A 25,849-nucleotide genomic window follows, 5' to 3' on the forward strand; every position below is an offset into this window, starting at 1 on the left:
TTCTGTGGTGTGAGTACTCTCATAATGGCCAATTTCCAGCTGCCAATGCAGAGTCACTGAACATGGAGCTGGAAAGAGATGCGTACAGTCGGCTTTCTCAAGACTATAGGATGAGCTGGCTTCTGGCATACCACTGTCTGAGTAGTTGTGTATTTATTCCTCAGAAATGTAAAACCCCCTCCCCACTTTAGCACTCTGCCAATGATAGGCTACTCTGGGAAGAGGACTAGACTAGGATTCAGGATCACTTACCCGCCATGAACCATAGGCAAGTACATCCCTTCCGAGCTCATTGTCCTCATCTGTAAAATGCGAGTTGGGTTGTGGTGAAGCTCAATGAATATTCTGTCGGTCATAAAGCAGGATTTGTCAGGCACGCTCCCAGAGCATCACGTCTAGGGGGCCTGCCCAGAAATCGGCCTTGGCCCTCCCTTGAAAGCCAGTGTTCCTGCCATGGGGCTGGAAGGGAGAAGGGCTTCTTCTTCTCTTGGATGTCAACCTCAAAAGACCGAGGCTGCCTGGGAGCTCCTTCAGTTTCCCTCTACAGGCCATCACTCTTGTCACTGATGAGTTTCTTAAGATTTTTGTTTGTTTGTTTGTTTGTTTGTTTTGGTTTTTAAAAATTTATTTATTTATTTGACAGACAGAGATCACAAGATCATAAGCAGGCAGAGAGGCAGGCAGAGAGAGAGGAAGGGAAGCAGGCTCCCTGCTGAGCAGAGAGCCAGATGCGGGGCTTGATCCCAGGACCCTGAGATCATGACCTGAGCCGAAGGCAGAGGCTTAACCCACTGAGCCACCCAGGCGCCCCTCTTAAGATTGTTTTTGAAGCTACTTGTGTTTCTGTCCTTTATCGTTCTTTAAGTCAGAAGTGGTTCCATGTACTTCCCATGTACGCACATTCTTCAAACTTCAGGGAGCCCACAGTCCCAGAAGGCTGGGCCACGCTGCATTCACACTGCCGTGGCATCAGGCAGATCTGGGTTCAAGTGCCAGCTCGGGCATGCGTGAGCTGTGGACTGTGAACATATGTCTTAAACTCTGCCTGGGCCATAGCATTTTCATCCGTAGAATGGGAATAATAATAATGAATAATAATAATAATAAAGCTACTTCACTGGGTTGTTGGGTGGATGGAGTGACATAAAATACCTAAAGTTCTTTGCATCATGCCAGGCACAGAATAAATGCTCAATATAAGAATTATTATTTTTCCTAACAAGGTCTTGAGTGGAGGTAGAACAGGCCAACCTATAGAAGAATGGGATCCCCAAAGCCGGCGAACTACAAGGTTGAGTGAAGACTGGGGCTTCAATGTAGGGACCCAGGACTGTATGTGCACAGGGAACTCCCAGGAAGGACTGGTCCTATTAGTCTGGGGCAGGGTTTCTCACCCTCATCAGGGTGAACATTTGGGGTCACCTCATTTTTTTTGTAAGAAGCTGCCTGTGCTTCTTGGAACATTCAGCAGCATCCCTGATCTCTACCTACCAGAAACTGGAAGAAGCCTCCCTATTGTAATAATAGAGAAGTTTTCTAAAGATTGCCAACGAACTATCCCCTGGAGTGCAAAATTGCCTCCGCTTGAGAAACCCAGCTCCAGCAGACACAGTGACCAGCGCTGTTGGTCTCTCCAGCTCCAAGGAGAGCCTGGAAGCAAAGTATTTTTCCTGGCAGAATGGGTGGGTCGGCACGTGGCAGAGGCAAGGGCAGGTGGTCAGCTGCGGGTGGCTGGCAAAAGGCAGCAGGAGGCATGGGTTGAGGCTAGGACCCCAGCTGCCAGGAGACCTGCTGTCAAGAAGGGTCAGATCGTGGCTCATATGACGTGGAACCTGGGCACACCCTGTGGCTCTCTGCTTCCCCCTCCAGGACCAGGAGAGGATCCAGGGTCAGGGCAGAGCCAAACCCTCAGAGGAGGGGGAAGATCCTTACCTGTCCCCATTAGAAGCATATGAGGTTGAAGGCCAGGCCTCCCCTCCCAACCCTCATGACTTTCATGACCTCTAGCTCAAGAGCACAGGCTTCTCGGTAAGAGAGACCCGGTTCAAGTCCAGGCTGTGTGGAAATTCAGCCTAAAAAAAACCACACACACACACACACATAAAAGCCAGACATCACCACTTAAGACAAGGAGATCACCTTAGGCTGGTCGCTTAGCCTCTAAGCCTCAGGTTCCTCGTGTATGTCGTGAGGATGCCAGTGGCCGCCTCACATAGCTGTTGTAAGCATTAAGTGTGTATTCTAAGGACTGTGCTCAGCAGGATGCATGGCACATAGTAGGCACTCAGTAAATGTTGATTGAATGGATACGTCCTCCTGCGGCAAACCTGTCTCCCTAAACCCTTTTGTTCATTTCAGTTCTCTTCTCTGGAATGTCTCCAGCTTTCTAAGTAGGAGACTACTGCCTTACCAAGGGGAGGAGATGAATTATTTATCTCTGTATCACTAGAGCTTAGCCTGGGGCCTGGTAGGTATTAGGTGCTTAAATAATAAAGTTTTGCCTCCTCGAAGGGCAACGATTGTGCCTTATCCCTCTCCACATAGCCACAGTCCGGCACAGTGAATGACACATGGCAGGCAATCGTCAAATGTTTGATGAATGAATGAATGAATGAATTAACATACAAAAAATGGTTGAAGAAAGGCACATCCCAGAACACTACCTCAGGATTCTTCTTAGAAGCCCATTCCTACATATCCATTCAAGAGGAATGTCGCTGTGTACCTGAAGGAGGTCAGCCAGACCCTGAAGAGGATAGTGGCATCCTCACTGAGGTAGTAGGTGACAGATATCCGGCAGAACCTCTGCTGTGGACCCTGCCCTGGGGGCCTCACTGCAGATGCTCTGCTCATCCCCAGGGCACTGCCACAGTTGGTCAGGTCCAGGGGTGGAGTCAGGTGTCTTCATCCTCCTCTGGCTATGGCAGTATGGGTGTGGGCTTGGTAGGAAGACCCAGAGCTTGGTAGGAAGACCCAGAGCTAGGAAGACCAATCAGGAGCCCTGGGTTCTGCTCCCGCCCCTATGCCCACCTAGAGAGTGACTGTATGTCACTCTCCAGGCTCTGCACTCTCCGTACAATCAGGACTTGGTATTGCCTTGTTGTGCGCCTATCCTTCGGTGTCTGGTCGTGGGATAGGTCAGTCAGCGGCCACGTTACTGAGAATGGCCAAGTGGCCACACAGGAAACCCAGCTGCAACTTCAAGGCCCTCGTGGACTTCACAAGCCACCTTCCAGCTGCTGGGCGTGGAATAGGTATGCTTCTAATGGGGAAGCATAGGTAATGGGAACAGCATTAGGTGATGTCCAGTGCTGGAGAGGGGACAGGACAGCAGTTAGGTTTTCCAAGGGCCTGATGATTTTCCAGGGGAACACTTAAAGTCTGGGTAGGGGGTGTGGTGGCCTGGAAGAGACTGACACAGCCAAATTATAACCAAGAGATGGAAGGATCTAGAGAGAGAAGACGGGTTGAAAAACTGGGCATGCAGGCGAGGAAGAAGTGTGGAGAGGGGGCAGATCTGTGAGCAGCTTGGGGGTAGGTGTGGAGAGAGGCACTGTAGTGAAGGGCCTAGGGACCGTAGCTCAGATTTTCTGTGCCTTGGTGTCTTCATCTACAAAGTGGGTATATAACAGAACCTTTCCCCAAATGCGAAACACATCGAATCATGCTGAGCATCTAATAAGGACCATGGATGATAGAAAAACCCTTGAAATCTCCAGTAGAAGTTCTGTTCTGCCCACTCTGGGGTGGACCCAACAAAGAGCTCTCTTGGGAGCCGGCTAAGTGCCAGAGTCCCGGGTCAGCGGCCTGGCTGCTTCCAGCATACACACACACAGCAGTGGGGGCTAACAGCAGGCTGGGCCATTGCCCAAGCAAGGCTCTGTCACCAGAGATTCCTCCAGAGCCTGCGGTCCTGGCAGCTGGGGTCCCGGCAGGCGCGGACGGTGCAGGACGCCTGCTCTCCATGTGGCTCAACCATCCCAAACGCGCCGCGCACTGAACTTTGTCACCAGCCTGCTTCCCACGAGATCGCTTCCCGTAGCCAGGAGGTCCGGACTTTCTGGTCGGACTGGCCCCTCCGGCAAGCTGCATTCAGGGGATATTTTCGGATTCTGGGTGACACCGCCTTGCCCCTCCACCTAATAGGTCCCAGATGCTCCCCTCCTCCCGCCATCCCCCTCCCTCTGGCTGTTCTGCAACCACGCCGAGCTGCCCCGGGGCCTCCCCACCCAGTCACTACTCCTCTTGACTTATTATTTTTGTAATTTAAAACATTTTGTTCCCCCTTAACGTGACAGCTTGACAGGGGCCAGCATGAAAGAGGCTGTTTCCTCCTGGCCGGACAGGAGAAGCAGGCAGATGGAGGCAGAGAGAAGGAGGCCGGCTTGGGGAATGCGAGGGGGGGAACAGAAGGAGCCTTTCTTGGCGGAGCATGAAAGAAACAACAGGAGTAGCAGCTGTGTTAACGTAGCCAGGTCCCTAGGGGCCCCCTCGGCAGACACACCAGGCAGGCCCAGCTGGGAATCCCATTGGCCCTGGGGGTTTCATGACTCACGTTGGGGCCGAAATGCCGAAATGCCTTCAGTTCACCGTCCAGCGGCGGCTGCTTCTCCACCTTCCCTGCGCACCCATCCTCCTGCCCCCTTCCTGGAACGCGGGAATTTGTGATTCTTGGCTGTCAGGGTCAATGAGATGGGGCTAATGCTGAAGGCTTCCAGGGGACGGGGGATGGGGGCAGGGTGGACAGAAGCAGGAGAGAAGAAAGAGAGCGGCACAGAGGGAGGGGACCACTGGGCACAGGAGGCCAGGGAGGAGGAGGGTGTGGGCAGCAGACCCAGGAGGGGAGAAACGCCCGACTCACGGTTTAACAGAAACCAGGACAGGCCAGATAGACATGAGGCGGGGAAGCCAGGGAGGAATGTTCTCCCGAGCTGCTTGCTTCCTGCTCGTTCTCCGGACACTTGACGGAAGCATGGAGAGGACAGCAAGCAAGCTAGTAACCCTCGTCTCCTGAGGTTCTGTCACACCCTCGATGTTTTGCAATGTCGCCTCGGTTTCCAGGGCCCTGTGTTCTGCAACGCAACTGTGTCCCCGGGTTGAGGCGGGCCCCAAGGAGCCCATCTTCTGGGATGGGAAGTTAGGGCCCGGCTGGGGCCCAGACCTCTGGATTTCTCATCCAATAATGAAAATATGGAGATGAAATAGAGGGGGAGAGATTATATTGGGGAAGGCGGGCCAGGAAAATACAAACGTCGCAGACCAGATGGAAACCCCCAGCCAAAGGCTTTTTGGACGCTGCTTCTGAGGCGGCTCTGCCTGTCCTCCCAGTGTGACACTGACCCTGGCATTTTCTCTGTCTCTTTCAGGACCTCCTGTAAGTAACTCCGGCCACATTCCAGGCTTGCACATCTCAAAGGCCTCGCTCCCTGCTGGTAACCGGGCCCTGGGAGGGGGGACTGACAGCTGGGCCCACCGTCTTCCAGGGGAGCCCCTGTACTGTCCGTATGCACCGGAGTGTGCGGGATCCCTCCGAATGCTGACGGGGATGGAGGCCTCCATTTCGCTTTTTAACCACCACCGCTGCACCTCTCCAGGGCCAGACAATGGCTGCCCCCAGGCCCAGCTGGTCCCAATTTCAATCTGAAAGGCAGGCTTGCCCCATTGTTAGGCCACTCCTTGGTCCCCAGAGGAAGCAATTGGACTCAAAGAAGCTCCAGGTATGAGAAAGAAGAAAGATAATCTGTACTCAGCCCTGGTCCTGAGAGGTCTCCTGGTCTTTCAGGAAACAGGTCAGCGCGTGGCTCTGCGTGGACTGCTTCCTAGGACCTGCTGTGCACGCTGCCTTGTGTGTGGGCTGCTCCCTTCTGGCCAACTTAGGTGGTTAGCAGGTGGTCGTTGTCGGTGGTGGTGGTATTTTGATGGGACAGATCAGTTTCAGTGGGCAGACAGTGTGAGACAGCACAGATCACTGCGGGTCTGGCTCCTTCCCCTGGCGTCACCCTAAGGCCCAGGGCGGGGCCAGGAGCCCAGTTGCTTCCAGAGAACCTGATAAGAGCCCAAGGAGACTGTCTCCCTGAAGTAATGGATACAGAGAATAGGAGCACGTCTTCTTTGAGGACTGCATTTGATACCCCAACAAAAGGCCCAGAGGTTTCCGGGGGAGCTGGGGATTGGAGCTGAAAGGGAGGAGACCCCACCCCAGATCTTTGTCAAGTTTCCTGGCCTTGCTCAGAGCTGCCCGTGCACGGTCGGTCCTCTCTCCCTCTGTCCTTCCAGAACAGCCAGCCCTGTTTGCTGTCAGACCATTATTTACTATCCCGTCTGGTCCTGAAAAGGCACACTGAGCCCACACTGCCCATCCTGCCCAGCTCTCTGACTGCCGGCTTACGGAGAGAGGAAAATTGTGTCAGTCCCCGCAAGCCGCGTGATTCATCATGGCGTGTTGTAGATGTCAGATCTCAATTCCTGTCATCAATCTTCCAAAATAAACTCTGCCATAGGAAATTTCAACAGACCACCTGCTGGAAATGGGCCGCTTTTCCCCTTCTTTCTTGACAAAGCCCAAAAGAGTCCTCAGTTCCCCACTCCTGGAAGCTCCCCCAGAATACCCCACCTCCCCGGCACCCCACCTCCACCCCTGCAACCAGGCTGGGGCCAACCTGCCAGCATCAGGTCAGCTTGGGGTCCCTGCCTTGCCAGGAATGTAGCTTTCTGAGAGCATCAGCAAGCCTCACCCCCAGACAGCTCCTGGCCAGAGAAGGTGCTGCTGGCCCCTGGGGCTAGGCAGTGGGGAAGGATATGGGCATCCCTCAGTCCCTGTCTGCCTGGCCCCCACCTGAACTGGGAGCAAGGGGCAGGAGCCGAGGTAGCTTCCCGACACAGCCTCTGGGTGTGACCTGCACCTTCACCCTATCCTGGTTGAAGCCACATGGAGGAAATGGGAAGCTGGCCAGGGTGGGGGTCACCTCCTAGCCCTGTTCTATCTGCTTCATATCATGCTGTTGGAGGAAAGGAAGAATGCTGTTGAGGAGGCAGCTGTTGAGGAATAGAGAGATGGCAGCTGGTGGCAGTGCCTGTCACCACCCTCTGAGTGTCTCTTGGGAGAACCCCTCCTGGCGTAACTCTGTACTCCAGTTGGAAGACCCAGGTCCCCAAGGACACAGGATGGCCACTGCCTAGAGAACACAACCAAGGAGGATGGATTTAAGTAGCTACAGGAATCATTTAGACAGTAGAAAAATCGTGGGCACCACCTCCCGGTGCACCACCCCGTGCCCTTGGCACACATTGCTAATCAATCAGGAGGCTTCTTAACATAATGCTTTGCTCAGTCGCTCCCAGTCCGTTGGAGTCGGCACATTGGAGCTGACATCTGCAGGCCACGCCTGCTATAGATTTCAGAGAACTTCTTAGTGGGAGCTGTGAGGCTGAAACAGAAGTGGGAAGGGTAGTGGGAAGTAGGGAGGTCTCTTTCCCTGGAAGAATACAGGGAAATATATGATCTCCAGCTGCCACCCTGGCTGAAGGTGGTCCTTGCTGAAATCCTAGCTAGCACTTACAAAGTGTCAGGCACTGTTGTGTTTGCATAGTGATTGCAAGCGTGGGCTGTGCAGCCAGACTGCCTGCGTCCAAATTCTGGTTCTGCCACTTTGAGCTAGGCCCTATGTCACCTAGGGCAAGTTGCTTTACCTTTCTGTGCCTCAGTTTCCTCATCTGTAAAATGGGGTGAGTTATAGTGTTTGCCTCTTCCAGGAGTTGTGAGGAATTTATATGCATGTATATATGTATATTTACATATATACACACAAGTGTGTGTTAGAACGTATTTCCAGTTACAATATGCTAACTCATTTAAATCCTAGATGATCCACAAAGATTCTGGTAAGCCTTTTAATTTTAAGGAGGGAATGATTATTCTGCAGGTTTTTATTAATTCATTTATTATTTCATCTATTTCTACCCACCTTATTCTAAAAAAAATACTCTGGGGTGATTTACAAATGAGATATGGAAACAATGGAGGAGGGTGGAGAGCAGAGGCAGGAAAGCAAAGGGATTCAGAGCTGATGACACGACAACATCCTATGCAAAATAAACCACTAACCAGGCTCCGAGCTCCCTGGTGGCCAGAGCAAAGAGGAAAGCAGAGTTGTTCAAGTCAGGCTGTAGGAAATTAGGAGCATCCTTGGCACTTGAGTGAAACACAGATGTTCCTGATACTGACACCTGAGAGAAGTCCCTCCCATGTACAGATGAGGTAGGATGAGTAGGTGGTGGGTGCACAGGAGCAGTAGTAACCTGTCCCTTCGGTTCCTATTCAGGGTAGACCCACTGCGTGGGGTTGGAAACCCTCAGTAGGCCCGTTCCCTTCCCTGGGATGTGAAGGAGGTGGCTGGCCCACGTCTCGACCACTCCCTGGTGGCATCAGGACCAGGCAGCGTAAAAGTGGCAGGAAGTGGGTACTGGCTCAGTGCTAAAGCTCTGGGTTAAAGAGGCTCTTTGGTGTCTGAGATGTCTTCCGCGGGGGCCTAGCAGAAAAGGAGGCTGACTTCCCAGATCCAGAGCATCTGCCACAAGTTCATTCATTCACAAATAGGAACAAAGAACCGACCAAGAGCTCAGCACTCTGCAGGCACCGGAGACACACTCATGAACAATGCAGAAAAAATCCCTGCCTTGGGAGTTTATGTTTTAGTGCCGTGGGGGCAAAATCAAGCAGAGTGAAGAGATGGGGACGTGTCCTGTGCCCGTGAGAGCCATTCCCCAGCAACCTCCAAGGACTCCCTGGCAGGGCCTGACCTCAGTTCTCTGTGGGCGAAGCACTGCACCACCTCCTCCGGGATGCCCTCAGGAACAAGGGCCAGAGTGGGTGACTTATTCCTGGTGCTTCCTGGGTCTGCCTGAGCAGCCCAACAGCACATGGACTTACCTTCCAGGGAGCACCCCGGGGCCCATGCTTGGTCCTGCCTTGGCTTCGCAGGAAGAGCAGGATGTCTGGAAGGAGAGAAACCACATCTGGTAGCAAAATCTCCGCAGGGAGAAACCAAGGCCAGCTGCACACGCCTCCTGCCAGGGCTCTTCTCCAGTAACCATAATAGCTAGCATTTATTTAGCACTTGCTGTATGCCAGCCATTTTGTGACCACCCTCTTGTAGCAGATCCATCTGGAAATTGAGTGCTGGAACGAAAAAGCCCCGAGTCTCTTGGGATTTGCTTGGTTCCTGAGTCACCCGCTCTGCATGTTTGTCCGGTGATAATTATTAGCTCTGAGACACATTTTGTGGAAGGTCTTCTTCTTTCCAGTGGGATTTCAGATCCATTACATGGAGCCTTTAGTCTGTGCCCAGGGTTGGGCTGGGCAGGCGAACTAGGGTAATGGGGGAAGGGCTGAAAGGCACTGCGCGGTCAGGGAAGACAGATTTCTAGAGCCACATGGGGCCAGGAAAGAGTGGTAGATACCACCCTGGCCAAGACAGAAAGGCTTAAAGAGAAGAGGTGTCAGTAAGACCCACAGCCTTAATGATCCTTGAATCATGAGGGGTAGAGACACGAGAGGGGACATTCTTGTCTTTCTTTTGCTTGCACCTTCCCTGGGGTGCAAGGGCATGGAGGAGACCCCCATTAACTGCTTTTCTGAATGAATGAATGAATGAATGAATGAATGCTAAAACTGAAAGGAAGCTTAGTGATCAAGGTCCTGCCTTCATTTTGTTCATAAAATAACAGAGGCTTCTAGAGCACAAGGGACTTCAGGCCACACAGCTGATTGGACAATGTGGAATGCTCAAGTCTTACTACCTTGACCTTCATAAACCCCGCTCTTTCCTCCCTTTATTTCAGGGTCCCACTGGAAGACCTGGCATCCCGGTAAGTAGCTTTCATTTCTTCCTTCCTTTGTATCTCTCTCTTCTGTTCTCCTCACACCAAAGGGCTGGCTAGGCTTGGTGGCTGCTTTCCTTCAAGTGTGTCTGGGTGAGAGGGCTCTCTCCAGCACCTCTAACCTACAGCCAAGGGTGAAGCTCCTGGGTAGCCCTCCCGGGGCCCCTGGCAGGTGGATGACCACATGCGGGCCCTTCTGAGTCTGGATGGACTTGACCTCTAGACTGAAGGCCCTCTAATGGGGGCTGGAAGGGGAGGCAGCCCACTGGCCTTAATGGCTATTCTCCTGCATACAGGCATAGCTTAAGACCACTGCCCCTCTTTTGTCCTATGACCTCCAGTAGAAGGAGACTCAAAAACTTTGTTTTTCCCCCCAGTTACCATTTCTGAATGCTAGACAGGCTGAGCCAAGTAACTGTGGGGATTTTGGATTCAAAGTAGAAGTAATACTGACAGCCAACCCTTACTGACCCTCGTCCAGGCTAGGCACTCTGCCCCTCACTCTTCATGTTTTTGATTTGTTCGACAACTCAGTGAAATGGCCATTAAAATTCATACCCATTTTATAGATGAGGATACTGAGACTCAGAGAGGTAGAATACCTCGTCCAACTGTCCAAGCTGCCGATGAGACCTGTGGGGGCCATGTTGTCAAATAAATTTCATACCTCTGTTTCCTGCAGTCCATGCTTGATGTTTGAGAAGTCTTTTAAGTCTTCAGAGACATGGCTCTGTGGGATGTAGCCTAGGGCATAGATGCCTTGAGTGCTGGATACCACCGTCTCTGGGATGGCTTGGGGAGTCAGGCGAGATGCAGTAGGCAGCCCGAGGGTAGAGGCGAGCTGCCCTCCCTGCGCCGAGGGCCGCATCCATTGGCTTCCAGATCCTTCTATGCATCCCAGTTCCTCTTCTTTTCGACATGAATCACACTGTAACCCCTTGACTAATCTAGCAGCTTCTAGAATTCATGTCCAACAGTGACTTTCTTAATGAAATGCATGTGGGAGGGTGTTTAGCTTTGAAATTGGAAACTCTCCCAGTAAGCACCAAGCCCCGGAGCAAAGGAGGACGGGCGGTTCGGTCCCATGAAATCCAAGGAGGGGAAAAATCAGATGACTGGGGAGAACGTGGGCAGACTTTGTTTTTTCTGACAACGTCCACCTTTAAAAAGCATTTGGGGGCAATTCACTGAGCCGGGGCTGCCGCACAGAGTTCCCAGTCTCTGGCCCTTCCATGCCTGTCCCTAACCAGAGCATTTTATGGCCAGGACTGCAAAGACCATTAGTTTTTTAAAAAGAGATGGACAGAAAGCAAAACGCACATCCTGCAATATCATTCAAAAGCTCCAGAGTGAGTGGGCCGAGGGGAGTCACAGCCAGTGCGCGGCAGGCCTGGTGTCCTCAGCAGGAAGGGCGGACAGCCGCTTGTGCTTCCACATGGGGAAACCTCGGAGGGACCCACAAAAAGACCTGCTGCTGCCGGCCCCTTGTGAAATGCAAAAAGGATGAAGTACAAACACACTTGCACATTTCACTTGCCCACAGCTAGGCTGGGCTCATGGCATGTAGACCTCGATTATGCAACATGGCCCAGGTGCCAAGCCCTGAGAGAAGGCCTTCTAGGGGCACCATCTCCTGCCATCCTCCCAGCCGCCCCTTGAGAGAGACACAGGTGCTCAGGGAGGTACAGAAGGAGAACCAGTCTTCTCACCAATGCTGCTCCCCCGCCACTCTTGGGCGAAGGGTAAACGATCTACTAGAGACACCACACACCTGTGTGCCTAAGACCCTAATTTCAGAGTGCTTGCTGTTCTCAGGTATACCCACATACATGCTGAGATGCTAAACTGTCCCTCAAGGTGTGTTGTCTCAGATGGGGGGGGTCAGCAGACGCAGAATTGCCCAGAAGCGCCCACACCCTTCAGGGGAACTGACAAGCCCAGCTCTCTCCTGCCCAGGAAGCCGTGACAGACACCATCTGATTTTTGGCCCCCATTACTTTATGTCCTTCTAGACTCCTAGCAAACCCCACGCCCCACCCCAGCTTTTATGATGTCTGCACACTTATGATTGCAAAAAAATGTTTTCTACCAAAAGGGAGAGGAACAAAACTTACTAAGCAGATTTCCAGAGTGAGAAGAGGTAACTCCTGGCTATGAAACAAAGTACGTCCCTCCAAGCAGCTGAAACTTGGGGTGTGGCTCTATCCACGTGGCTCACTGCCCTTCTGGTCGGTGCCGGGGTGGCCGAGAGGAGGGCAGGGAGAAGGACTCTGTCGCAGCCTTCTCGGACAGAGGGCCTGGGGACACGGCCCTGCTCCTCAGCTCTGGCCAAATAGACCACTCCCCTGTCACATGGGGCAACCACTCATTCTGCTCTGTGCCTTGGAGTTGAGCGGGACAAAGATATAGCACATCCTGCCCATAGCCAGACTCAACTGTGACAGCAGAAGTGTAAAAGAGAAAGGGCCTTGGACGAATCAGGAAACACATAGGTAAACGGAGGTTCAGGCTGGGGACCAGACTCCTACGTTAGTGCACTTTCCACAGCACTGTTCTGAGTGTGGACGGTGATAGGGGTGGCTGCTTGTCTAACTGTCCTTAGGGACTGAGCGGGCATCGTCCCAAGTGCTCATGCAAAGCAGGTCTTGAGTGTACAGCTAGCCCATGGGGTCCTTCACATGCTGGCCTGTCTCCAGCCACATCTAACTGTTTCTGCCTCCTTCATCAGGGGGACAAAGGTGCCATTGGGATGCCTGGACGTGTGGTGAGTTGGCGCATTTCTCTCCGCTTGCTTCTTCATGCCGGCCTGTCTTCCGATCCATAGCAACCTCCCCGGCCCCAAGGAGGGGGTCAGACCTCTGTCTTCCCCGACCCAAGTCAGCTTCAGAGAGGGGCAGGAGGAAAGAAGGGAAGAAATTTTTTTCCCCATCCTTTGGCTCCTGCTGTATGACTTCACTCTCCAAATAGCTGCCACAGCAGAGGAAAAGCGCAGGCAGTAGCACTGATAAAGTTCTTTGTCGATCACCCAAGCCCAAGCCCCTCCTGACATCAGCAGGACTCCCCCCCAACTCTGCCCCCCACCCCATCCCCAGGCTGGCAGCTCACCCTTAGATTTCCAGCTGCTCTGCCACTAACCCCCCCAGCAGGAGCGGCACCAGACGGTAAGAAATGCAGCCTCAAGTTGCCCTACGGAAGCCGCAGCGGGGCCGCCTTCCAGAGGCGCCTTCCCTTAGACAGAGAAGAGAAGCTGGTGGGGACAGGGCTGGCTCCCAGATGGTGCCCCCAAGTCCTCCCCAGGTGGCTGGGAGTGAGCCACTGAATGTTTCCTACTGAAAACTCAAGATGAAGAAAGGGAAGCAGGAATGTTCCACAGGGAGGGTAGAGCTCAGAAATGGGAAGGCTGACCATAGGCCTCGGGGTCCCAGCGCCAGGTTTGTCCCCGGTGGCTGCTAACCTCCAAGGGGCTAGAAAGGGCAGCTCCGGCACTGGGGGCAGCCCAGGTGGGTGGTGGCCACACACCATCCTCACCAGTCCCGAGCGAGTCTAGGATGTGCCCAAGCTACGCTTCCCATCTACCCCCACCTCCCCACCAGCCTCAACCTCCACCCTGGCTCCCTCAGGCACCCCCGCACCCGACCCCCTTCCCATGCCCCCATGCCATCCTTCTGTGCCACTCACATGCCTTGCCTCATGACCTCGCCTCCTCACGGGTCGGCCTTAGGCCTGGGTCTGGCATCCTTGCGGGAGTTTGCTTGCCTGGTGTGAGCTGGTGCTTGGAGGAAAAGCCTCCAAATCACAGCTAACGCCCAAGAGTGCTCACTCTGCACTGGGCCTTGTGTCGAGAGCCCCACTTGCGTCAGCTCATTTGGTCCCAAGAGATGCCTGAGGCAGGCACAATCTCCGCCCCCATTGTTCAGATGAGAAAACTGAGGCTCAGGTGTAAAGTGTCTTTCCCAGGGTCCTGCCTGACCCTGTCCCTCTGCTTCAGTTCTCTCATGCCATGCGTGGGCCTGAGGCAGGCCAGTTCTCTGCCGGAGCCCTTCAGGAACCCGTCCTATCCATGAGCACATTGAGACTCAGTTTACCTACATTGTGGGGGGTGGAGTTGGGACTTGAACCCAAGCCAACTGTCCGATGCCGAGATCCTGGCTCCCAACAGGTGGGCTTCAGGACCCTACACTCTGAGTTCTGCAGCCAGCCCTCCCCGCTCCTGCCCTCCTTCTTGGGCCCTTGTGGACCTGTGTCCTCAGGAAGCGCCCACCTGAGTTCTGAGCCTCAGGGGTAGGGGCAAGAGGGAAGGCCACAGGAGGCTGTTTTCCAACCACTTGGGGGTTTCCATGTGACAATGGACCCATTTGGCTACCCAGTAGGAGTCCTGGCCTGAGCCACCTGATAAGGAGAGGGGGCTGGGGGTGTGAAGTGCCTGATTTGCGCCTGTGGTTCCCCCCAGCACAGCCAGGCGCCCGGGGCTTCGGTGGGTTAGGGTAGATCGGAGCTGTCTCTCCGCTCCTCACTATGGTTACAGGGGTTCTTAGTGACTGCCCAGTTTCCTCTGCATCCCAGACCCATCCTCCCTCCTCCCAGATGTCTGTGTCCTGCCATCTGTCTTCTATATTCCTTTATTCCCTCTCCCGACATCTTGCCTGGCCAGCCCTGATGGCTTCTCGCACGTGTAGTTTGGCAAAATTTTATGCTTGGTGCCCATTAGGACCTTCAAACCAACTAAACTCCATGTCACAACACAGTCCTTGGGCAAGGTCCCCCTCATGCCCACTCCCCCCGAACCACCACCTCCTCAAGTGACCCCATCAGCAGGGGACGTGGCTTCTCATGGCTTCTCAGGGTGACTTTCTGACCTGGATAGGTCGCTCTCTCTCTCTCTCTCTCTCTCTCTCTCACACACACACACACACACACACAGAGAGACAAGTCTCCTGCCACTGTTTCTCTCTGCCATCTGGAACGACTGGCTGGGGCCAGGCCCCGGGGGTGAGGCAGAAGCGATCCATGCACTGTGCCTGTCGGACGCCAGACTTGTCATGTGTCAGCATCGATGTTTTGTTTTGTTTCTTACTTTGCAGCGATTCCTTTTGTTTGGTCGTTGTGCCTTTAACACAGATTCCTGCGTGTGCCTCTCTCTCACCCCTTCTCTTTTCTCTCCCCTCTCTCTACTCCACCCTGTGTTGCATGCCGCTGCCCCAGGGAGTAAAGGGCCAACCAGGCGAGAAGGTGAGTCCTCACTTTGTCCTCCATCCTTCCGCCCCAGTCTCTTCCCCTTGGATCCCTGGGGGGGGGGGGGGCTTCCAGGGGCCCCCATCTCAGTCCCCCTCTCCCCAGCATGCAGGCCCTAGCCCTCTGCCCTCACGGGCTCTCCCAGCCCGGCATCCAGGCCCCTGACTTTCAGCTAAGGACCCAGCTTCCCTCCGGCGTGGGTCTCCCCACACGCCAAGGCTAACTGTGGCCTCACTTCCCCCCTTCCCCAAGGCGAGGGCATTTCGACGGCTGTTTGGGGCAGCTGGCTCTAGTCCTTCCCCAGCCCATGGCTGGTACCCTCAGACATAGAGATTCTCTTCGTGCTACTCCAGAGAGTCTCCCAGGGGCATCGAGCAGAGCCCCCTCTGAAGCCAGAAGCCCAAGGGACCGTTCTGGAACATTAGCCCTGGTGGATCCTGAGGGATCAGGGAGCAACACATCTAACCAGTTCACTTTACAGAGAAGGAAACTGAGGCCCAGAGTAGGGATGGGGCTTGCTGAAGGTCCCACAACAATAATGACAAGCAGGGGCGGGAAGCCAGACCTCTTGATGCCCAGCTCAGTACTTCTTTGTCTGTCCCTGGCAGTGTGTGTTTTCGAGAGTCTGTCCATCTCCAAAATAATGACAATGGCAGCAAAACACTAGCAGCTACGATGCACTAAGCGCAAACCTCCAAGTGCAGAGGTATTTTGCCTCTGTTCTCCCAGCTAACCCGGACACAGCCCTTCCAAGGAGGCTTTAATATTCTCATTCACATGAGAGCACAGAGAGGCAGCTTCACAGACCCAAGGTCACACAGCAGCAAGTGACAGAGCTGGAGATGAGCCCCAGCCTCACAGGGTCCCCTCCTGGGGCTCCACGCTGCCGGGAGAAAGATGAGGACCGTGATCCATGGTGTAGAGAGTGTAGAGACGTGGGGACAATTGCAAACACTTCCAGCCCCTTCATGCCTCAGGCGTTCTTTTAAGCACTTTACAACATTATCTCATGAAACTTTCACACCGGTCCCAGGAGACAGGTACTATTCTCCCTCTCGCCTACATTACAGATAAGAAACCAAGGCAGAAGGAAGTTAAGCAGCCCAAGGTGAAAAGCTGGGAGGGAGCAGAGCCAGTCTTCAAACCCGGGGTTCTGGCTCCTAACATGACACTACTCTGCCCCGTGTAACAATTACTGTATCCTTGCCGCGGTCTGAACAGTTACAGATCTGAGCTCACTGCTCACCTGGGCGTGAGGCATGACAGTCACGAATGCATTTAGGTCCTTTGCTTGGAAAGGTAGCAGAACAGAGGACGGATGTGGACTGGGAGAGGTTCTGTGACTTGTCTGCCAGAGCAGGGCCTGGGAGGGAGGCCCTGGGCATTTCCTCTGCCAGGAAGGAGGGGTTCCTGGTGCGGAGAAGCAGCCGGCCGTCCTTGCAGCAGGGCACAGCCTGGATCTTTCTGCCAGGGCATCATCTCTGCCCCGCTCTGCATCCCCTATACCTTCATCTTTCTGTCACCCTCCCTGCCCCCAGCTCCCAAGCATGTGCGTGTGTGCACACACGTGCGCACATGCATGCACACACACACGGGTGTTCCACCCTCTTGGGGCTGAAAATTCTGGCCTGACTTCAGCTCTCTGTGTCATATCAGGACTAGGAGGTCCGAGGCCACTTCCACCTGCGGGCTCAGGGCCGTGGGACCCACACAGCAAGCGTGGTCTTATCCCCACCTCTGTTCTCAGCAACACCACCCACGGGGCAGCCACGCTCACCTGTTGCAGGGGCGGGCGTCACAATGGGCATCTGGGAGCTGGGGTGCAGACAAAGGCTTCAGGGGCTCTGAGGCTAGGGTGGGGCTGGGCAATTGGGAAGGAGCGGGGCAGGGCCTGGGGAGGCCTCTGGGGTCTGAGCTGCGTGGCTGAGCTGTGTGCCCTTCCCCTCTCCGTGCTGCCCTTGCTCATCCCTGTGCTGAATCCCTTCTTCCGTCTTCTGCCGGGGTCCTACCTGCCCTCTGTCTTCTGTCCCACATCTCATGCTACCACTCACCTCTCCTCCCTCTTCCTCCGGCCTCCCGCTGCCCTTCTCACTCCCTCCTGGATGCTCCGTTTGCCCCTGTGTCTCCTCTGGTCTTCCACCCGCCTCCACACCTCCCCCCCCCCCGCCCCCTCTGACTTCCTGGCCCCTGGCTGGGCACCCCATCCCACCCCGCTCCCCTTCCCCACCTGCCAGCTCCTTTCTTTCCCTCCTCCTTTGCCCAACGCCCACTCCGGGCCCCTGTCCCTCTCCCTCTCCCCTCTCTCTCTCCCACAGGGGGCCCCAGGAGATGCCGGCGTGTCCATCATCGGCCCCCGAGGCCCCCCAGTAAGTGGCTTTTGCTCTTCTTCAGGGTGGGGGTGCTGGGCCAGGGAATGACAAGGGTTTGGGTGGAGGGGAACGAGTCCCAGCTCTGCCTCTGGGCCTGCTGGCCACCGCCTGTGATGTGGTCAGCCAGGTCAGGCCTGCCTAAAATACCTAAATTACAACCTCTCGGGAGGGCTCGCAAGGGCCACCCTTTGGCCAGGAAGCCACAGCTGCGAGGTGACCCTGTTGCTTACAGGCAGTGGAGAAAATGCTCACTCCTCCCCAGACGGCTGCTCCAGCTTTCTAGGGGGATGAGACTTGTTTTCAGAAGCCCGTGGAGCAGATGCCCAGCAGATACCCAGTGTTCAGATCCACTGCCCCAAATGCCCACTCCTGGTCTCAGCATAGGCCTCACCCACCACTCATCCTGAAAGGCCCCTTTCTGTGCACCCTGCTGAGTCCTGGTTCTTACTCACCTCTACCCACTGGCCGGGGGCTCAGGGACATCAGAGGCTTCCCCTCTGACATGTTTCCTCAGGGACCAAAGGGGGACAGGGTGGTGATGTGGGAAGACACTGTGACTGTGGGAAGGAAAGCCCAAACCACAGGGCATCAGGGCAATCACCGAATGTCAGGGTAAAAAAACCCTCAGCAATGGTCTAGCACAACCCCCTCAGAAGGGGAAACAGGCCCAGCGAGGGGCCAGGGGCCCACATATAGAGGCTGGGACAGGAATCGAACCCAAGACGCTTGGCACCCAGGGCTTCCCCCATAGATCAGGCCACCATCTCCATGCTCCACTGTGCACTTTTCCTGTCCTGCCTGCACAGTGAGAGGGTGAAGGAAGCAGAGGGCTAGCCTCTGGGAGTCTGAGGCTAACCCAGCAGAGGCGTGGAGCCTAGCCTGCCCCTTCCCCTGCCTTCACCAGAGGGAGCGGTGGCAAGCCAGAGCATCTCCTACCCATGGTCTAGGGAGCGGGGTCAGAGAGCAGATTGCTAAGTCCTGTCCACAGGAGGCTTGGCCGACCAGGGCTGCTGGGAGGTGGGGGGCAGGTCAGAGAGGGGAGCCAAAGGGCAGAGCTAGGGAGCAGGGCTGGCAGACTGGGCAGGGGCCGAGGCTGGAGGCAGAGATGGAAAGGTCCTGGGCTGCAGAGACCTGGCTTCCTGGGCAAGATTCCCTCTGGCTTGGACCCCAGCGATGATGTTCAAGGACTGACCCTTGGCACAGAATTTGTGGCAGGCAGCATCCCAAGACGGCTGCACACTGTAACTTACCCAATTCTCCCAAGAAGCCCACCGGTAGGTACTGTTATCACCTGAGAAAATCTGGGCGCAGAGAGGCCGAAGAGCTAGCCCAGGGTCACTCCCTTGAGGGTGGCCGCCTGGGGATTAAGGTGCTCAGCCTGGGCCTCGGGGCTCCCTGCTATGACACATGGGCAGGCCTTGGGGTAACCGGCATCATCCGGGCCTCTGGGCTCATGTGGCCATTGCTCGGATGGGCTGTAAGCTTCCATGTGCATCAGAGGAGCTGCCACGCCCACGCCCTGGGCCCAGCAGCTCCTGCCCAAGATGGCGCTCAGCCAGGGGGTCCCTAGGAGGTGAGAAGGTCACCGAGAAAGCCAGTCCCCAGGTTCTGATGGCCGGGACCAAGCCAGGGCAGGCCTGTGAGGTGGACCGAAGAGTAACAGAATACGGGCCCTACCCCTTGGCCAGCACCCCGGCCTGCCTCCCAGTCTCATCACAGATCCCCCTGGGTCAGTCACTCCAGTCCTCCGACACCCTTTTGGCAGTGTCACGCCAACAAGTTACCGAAACGTTGTTGAAAAGGCCCCCCTTCTGAGAACACGCTCGGGGGCAGGGGTCTGCTTCAGATCCCCTGGCTTCTGGATCAGTGCACGTGATGAGGAACCGTATCCTGCCCAGGATTTGCCTCTAGTGGCGAAAAGTAGCTTCTCTTCAGGTAACACAGATAAATTCCATCCCCTGGGCACCTACCCTGTCCTAGGGCCTGTGCTGAGAGAGCCCACCTATGCCCAGGCCTCTGTCAATCCTCCCGACAAGGTGGTGGGGCAGGCCTGCCAGCCCATCTCCCAGAGAAGGAGACAGAGTTTCACAACGCACCTGAGACCGCTCAGCAGCTCAGGGCTAGACCCTGGGCTGGGCCAGCTTTGCCTCCTGCCCGCTCTCGAGGCAACCCTTTCTTCCATGTTTCAAGCTCTACTCTTTTAAAGGGATATTTACCTTCAGGAGAAGAAACGGTTCTCCGTGTGGGTGCAGCCTTGGTGGTAGGTACCAGGAGGTATAGTACCAGGAGGCTTAACCATGCCCGCCTTTCACCTGTGTGGGTGCCCACGCCCAGATGACTGGACCCTTCTGAGTCCTCACTGGAGATCAGGGCAAGCACGTCAGCTCCTCCCGGGAAGCCATCCAGAGCTGGTGAGAGCAGGGGGCAGGGGAAGACAAAGGGAACATTCATCATAAAGGGGAGACGCCAAGTAGGCAAGCCCTCTGTAGGGCCGAGGATTATGGGGAACGTGTGGCTTTCCACTCAGCTAGAAAGGGCTCAGAATAAATGCTCCTAATAAGAACCAGCCTTGTCACCCTCAAGGGCCACCTGCCTCTTCTCTTGGAGCTTCTTCCCCCTTCTACCCAAGGGGAAGCCAGCCGGGAACTTTTGGAAAGAACAGTTTACATTCCAATGAGCAAGATGCTGGAATGGGGTGCCCCGTTACAGCGAGGGGGAGGCCGGGACTCTGGCTGGCCCAGCGGACACCGAGCAGGTCATCTGCCAGGCTAGGAGACACCCTCCCCATCTCAAGGGGAGCCCACTCCCTCCCTGAGCCCCTCAGCTTGTCTTCAGGGGTCAGGAGGGAGCTCTCAGGGCTCTGAGGAACTCTCAGCCCTCACTCACAAGGAGATACCCCAGGCTGGATCCATACACCCACTGAGCGTTTCTTTGCTTATTCAGATCATTAATATTTATTAGGCACCAACTGGAGGCTAGGTGCTGAGTAGACAGTGAAAATCTGACCCACCCTGCTTGTCCCTGTGCAGAGAGACCAGGAAGCCCATCTTGATTAGGGTACAGACCGTGCTCAGCCATGATGGCTAGGGAGCAGTGCCCACTGGCGGGGGCACCCGCCTTAGGGTGGGGGCAGACAGAGAAGTCTTCCAGGAAAGGGAGGATTAAGTAAATGGTGATCAGGGAAGAGCAGAGTTTCCCAGGTTGTGAGGCTGGGGAGGAGCCCCCCATCCCCGCCCCCCAGGGAAGACAGGTTCTTATAAACTGCCAGGAAATAGGGAAAGTGCTTTGCATAGCAGAGCAAGGGCAGGCTAGCGAGGGGAGCAGGACCTGGTGGAGAAAGACCAGGACAGGGTCTTCAGGAGTCGGGACTCTATCCTGAGGGCCGCGGAGAGCCTTGCAGTGTTCAGCTGAGGATGGACGTGATCAGATGTGCAGTCTGAAAAGATGTCCTGTCCCTCCCTGCTCCGGCATGGAACGTTTAGAAGCAGCTGCAGGTGGGGGACTGGCTGGGAGACGTTTGCAATAATCAAGGGCTGGGCTGGTGGCACCTTTTGGAGGTGGAATTGGCTGATTCACTAACGACAGAAGTGAGGATTGAGAAAGAAGGAGTTCAAGGTGACTCCACGTTTCTGACTTGAGTAACCAAGTGGACGGTGGTAGCATTCTCCAGATAGGGGAGAGGATTTTGCTGGGGAAGATGAGTTTAACCAGAAAGTGATGAACTTGAGATGTCCTTGTCACGTCCAAAGGGAGATGTTGCCCCTCCACCCCGTTTGCTGCTGGAGGTCAGAGCTGGAGCTGGCTCACCGGGTTCGTAAGAGCAGATCACACACACCCCCTCCCAACTCTGTGCTCAGTGGCATCACGCTGATAGCTTAAAATCAGCCATGGTGGGAGGTATATTTACACCACAGAGATTAGCAAATGCTGTACAAAGCAGGGCTCTTCTCTCCCACTCCCTGTCACCTCAGCCAACAATTAAATACTGACCAGCACGGGGTTTTGTTTGAAAGATAGTCAGCCTTGACGTGGAGTAGGAGGCCTGCTCTGGGCAGATACAGGACTGACCCTCTTTCAGGGGTCAGAAAGAAGGAAAGGGAGAGTTAAGCTTCTGTCTGTCTATGTGGATTTACCCCACACAAATTGCAAGAAGGAGTAGACATTGGGGTTCACTTCCAAAAAGCAGGGATCCACGTGGCTCCCTCTCCGCCCTGGCCTTGAATTAAGGGAAGAGATTTGGAAAGAAATGGAAAGTTTGTGTCCCTTGTTCTTACATGGGAGGACATAGTATTAATCCATTATTAATTTACAAATAAATTTATAATCCATAACTTTAATACGATCCTAATTCCAGTGAATTTTTTATGGGGGTTGGGAGTCCAACAGAATAATGTTCATTTCGTTTGGGGAGAAAAAAGTAAACTTTCATAAGGATGTTAGGAAAATTCTGAAAAAAAGAGTAAGGGGATAGGGCAGGAGAGGACTGGTTGTTCTACTAGATATCCAGTGTATTATAAAAACAGAGCAGTTAAATAGAACAAAATGGGGAGGCCAGAAATACAGCCAAATGCATCTGGGAAGTTAGTCCCTGGTAAAAGTTTCATTTCACAGTAGGAAGAGGAAAATAGATTGTTTAGGAGATGATGCTGGGCTAGGGGACAAGTCATTTACTAAAAGGTAAAGCCAAAAAAAAAAAAAAAGATGAATCTGTACCTCACTTGTTATACCAGAATAAATACCAAATGGATAAAATACTTAGAAGTAAAACACGAAACTAAAATACAAGGACAAAGCGTGAGCAGACATTTATGAAGTCCGCATTGGGGAGGTCCCCTAGAAACATGGCATAAAACCCAGGAGCCATAGGGAAAGATTGATAAGTTTGTCCGCCCAAATGCAAAACTTCCATCGGGCGGGAAATACAGCAAGAAAAAGACAAATGCCGGGTTGGAAGGAATATTGGCGTTGCACGTGGCTCTCAAAGAGTTAGCGTCCTTGACGAAGAGCTGCCCTTGGGTCAATGGGAAACAAACAAGTGAGGGGAAATTGACAGTAAGGAACACAAGCAGGCAGTTCACGGATAAATGACCCGCCTGTAAACACTGCGGGAGAGGTCCAGCTTCAGCGTGTAATTGAAGAGATGTAGATTAAAATCCAGTTCCAGGCCTCCCCGGGTGCCTTACCCAGCCCAGCATCTCCAGAAAGTAGAGCCCCGGTTTCCATTTGGTCAATGACAACATTCTTCCCAAGGTCCCGAAAAAGCCTTGGTTAGCCCCGGATTTGGCTCTGAGCTGGGGAGATGGAGCCTGCTCCCGGGCAGGCTCTGTAATTAGCAAACCATGTGATTATCCTTACCGTGTAAACATCTTCCCGAGTGGGACTTGAAGATGTTTCTGGAATCCTCTCCTCCTGACCTTTTTCCTTGGGCCTCTCGGCATGCAGAGTAGTTGAAAGTTTACACTGCGAGGTTCCAGAGGCCACAGCGCAGGGTTTCCGGGTTTTCTCCTTAGTGCTATTCTTAGCATCACTCACCCTTGACAGGAGCGAAGCCTGGGGCCCTCTGACATGTGAGCGGCATCTCCTCCCTCCTGCCCTTGGGCCGCCTGCCACAAGCACATCCCGACCCTGTAGGACGCGGCTCACTCCCCACTTGACCGACGCTCCCACCCTGATGGCAGGGTCCCTTTCCCACTGAGCTGTGTCCCCTGAGCAGAGGTCTCTGGGCATTCCTGTCCTGGGCTATGATTGATGGCTTCTAGTCTCCAGCCCAAACGCCTACCTGCGTGGCACTCTGCACCTACAGGAGAATGGGCCTGAATGGACACAAAGACCAGGGGGCCCCGAGATTGCCCAACAGCAGGTGGTGGGGTCTGCTGGCCAGGGCGAGAGAAAAACGAGCAGTCTGACCCATGTGGCCTAAAAACACCCCTTCTGAAGGTCGGCTTCTGCTATCCAAACCACCCTCACATGTACATGGCCCGGGGCAATGACTGTGTAAATAAAATGGACTCAGAAGATCACAGCTGGGGTGTTCAGGGTATGGTGGGCCGGTCCGTGTCCTCCAGCTCCCTGTTCACATGTCAGGGTTCAGGGCATGGAGGTCCTGAGGAGCTCTCAGCTCTGCTTCCCAGGGAGACCTGAAGGAGGCTGGACCCCTCCTTTTCCCCATACCCTGGGGAAGGCTTCCTCTGGTATTCCTTTCCATCTTTCTCCAGCCTCCCTGGTAGACAGCTCACTGTGGGGAGGATCTCCCCCGGAGGACCCCAGAAGAGTGGGAGGGAACCCACAGGCACGCTGGGAGCAAAGGGGACTCGGTCTAACTTTATGCCCTCCTGGGCCCATCCTCACTCTTCTGCTCTTTCCAGGGTCAGCCGGGCACTCGAGGTTTCCCTGGATTTCCGGTAAGTAGGGAGGGCTGAGATGGGCTGTGTCCCCGGTGACCCCTGGGCCTGGCTGGGTTAAACTTCATGTGGGGCCAGCCCTCAAGCTGCTCTTGACCTTCCAAACTCTGGTCAGTAAGGACCCTTTCCTGCAGCCTCTCCCGGAGAGCCACTGAGGAGAGTAGCTGGCATTTGGCCCAGATCGCAAGAGAGGACAGGGACAGTCATGGGGGAAGGAAGTGACAATGGACAGGGACAGGCGAGGCAAGTCACAGGCTGGGTAAACCCCAGCAGGACACGGGAACATGGAACAGATGACAAACCTCAGGAAGCAACCACTGACCTGGCTTGGAGAGGAGACCTGCCTGCACGAGGTGGTCATGGGGCCATCCAGGTGCCTGTGACCCCTGCCCCAGGGGTCCAAGACAGGTTCTACGATGGAGGACAGGGGGGCAGCTAGCTCTTCCTTTTCCCTGGGCGGGCGTTGGTGTTAGCCAGCCCCCGGCTCTCTAGCAAGGTATAGTTCACTTTGCAGTCGGGGTCAGGAGGAGGAGCTAGGTCTGTGATCGCCCTGGTGACTGTCATCCACCAGGCTGTCCCTCGTGCCTGGTAGAGGACAGTGGCACTTCGCTCACTCCTCATAGAGACCCCTCTGTTAACCCCACTGTAGAACAAGAAACTGAGGTTTAAGCTTACCCACGGTCATATAACCAGTGAGTGGTCAGGCAGACACTTGAACTCCAACTTGGAGTCCAGAATCCGTGCCCTTAACCACAGCCCAGGCAGCCTCTTTGGCAGGAAACCTGCGCTGCTGTCTTGACACGTGGCCTCTTTCCTCTTTCAGGGTCCCATTGGGCTCGATGGCAAACCGGTGAGTGGACCCTCTCGGGCTGTGAGCTCCTCTCCCTCGCTCAATCAGGGTCAATAGCCCCAGGTCCTCAATCCTTCGGCAAGACCCAAACTCCATGGGAGAAGCTCCAGAATGAATGCTCATTCTGGGGTGGGAAATCGTTGCCTGTGGGAGGCACGAAGGGGCTATTAGAATGAGTCGCCCCTGACCCCTGTGGGCCTCCCATAGACAAAAGTCCACGGCCACCAAGCTGGGCTCTCGGCATCTGGGGCAAGAGCCGCCCTGAGAAGTTGGAGTTTCTGAGGCACCCTTGGAAGGGGTTGAGGTAGGGAGTGAGGCGGGGTGGCAGCAGGGAGGGAAGAGGAGCAGAGAGCTCAAGCGTGGAACCCCCTCCCCACCACTCCCCAGCACTGCCGGAGGGCTGCCTTCGCCTCCCTGTCTCCATGGGTCCCCCACCCCAGTGGAGGTCCCCTGACACCCTTGTCCACATGGACCCTGTGTCCCCATCCATAGCTCTCCCTCTGTCCATTTTAATCCTTTGGGCTTGGGCCCCAGACCCAAATATTCATGGGGGAAAGAGACCCCTCCCCACTCCTCAGAGGGGGTGAGCTAGGGGAGTGCTCTGGCCCTCTGGCCCTCAGAGATGACCAGGGAAAGCAGTGAGAGCCTCACCCTCGCCTCAACCCTGAGCCACTGGCGGCCCCCTGATGAGGGTCTGGCCGCCCGCCTGGCCATCCCCCACTGCAGGCCAGAGCTGAGCACAGCGAGGGGTCTGGTGGCCTTTCCCACTCAGCTCCCAGGACCCGGCCTGCCTCCAAGCGGCCCAGGGTGTGTGCACAGAGCAGGGTTCTTGGGGGGCTGGCGGCTGTTAAGTAAGATCCAGCGAAGGGTGGCGGGCAGGTGCCTAAGCCTGAGCCAGTGGGTCCAGCAGGGGAGCGAGAGGACAGGTGAGGAAGAGAGACGTGGGCAAATGAGCAGTGGGTGATGGAGAGAGGGCAGGGCAGGGGCTTTGGGGTGCAGTGAACCCGCGCTCACACTCTTCTCCTTCCAGGGCCACCCTGGACCCAAAGGGGAGATGGTAAGACCTCGGCTTTCCTGCTTTCCCTTTGGGGGTGGGGGGGGGTGGTCAGCCTGGCCCT

The 25,849-nt window shown here is 55.0% G+C and overlaps 1 protein-coding gene across 12 annotated transcripts in view; it reads left to right on the forward strand.

The window, feature by feature from the left end:
- The window catches only part of COL13A1 (collagen type XIII alpha 1 chain), a 141,427-nt gene that overhangs the window by 52,779 nt on the left and 62,799 nt on the right, over positions 1-25,849 (forward strand). For 11 of the 12 annotated variants that reach the window (XM_032312055.1, XM_032312059.1, XM_032312065.1 and 8 more), the window contains exons 3-10: positions 5,367-5,374; positions 9,841-9,867; positions 12,608-12,643; positions 15,082-15,108; positions 17,427-17,477; positions 23,846-23,881; positions 24,705-24,731; positions 25,762-25,788. In XM_032312055.1, the coding sequence (XP_032167946.1) occupies positions 5,367-5,374; positions 9,841-9,867; positions 12,608-12,643; positions 15,082-15,108; positions 17,427-17,477; positions 23,846-23,881; positions 24,705-24,731; positions 25,762-25,788 (239 nt within the window). The remainder of the gene's footprint in view (positions 1-5,366; positions 5,375-9,840; positions 9,868-12,607; positions 12,644-15,081; positions 15,109-17,426; positions 17,478-23,845; positions 23,882-24,704; positions 24,732-25,761; positions 25,789-25,849) is intronic. The other variant, XM_032312057.1, reaches the window with a different exon arrangement.

Source organism: Mustela erminea, chromosome 14, assembly GCF_009829155.1.
Source record: "Mustela erminea isolate mMusErm1 chromosome 14, mMusErm1.Pri, whole genome shotgun sequence".
NCBI lineage: Eukaryota > Metazoa > Chordata > Mammalia > Carnivora > Mustelidae > Mustela > Mustela erminea.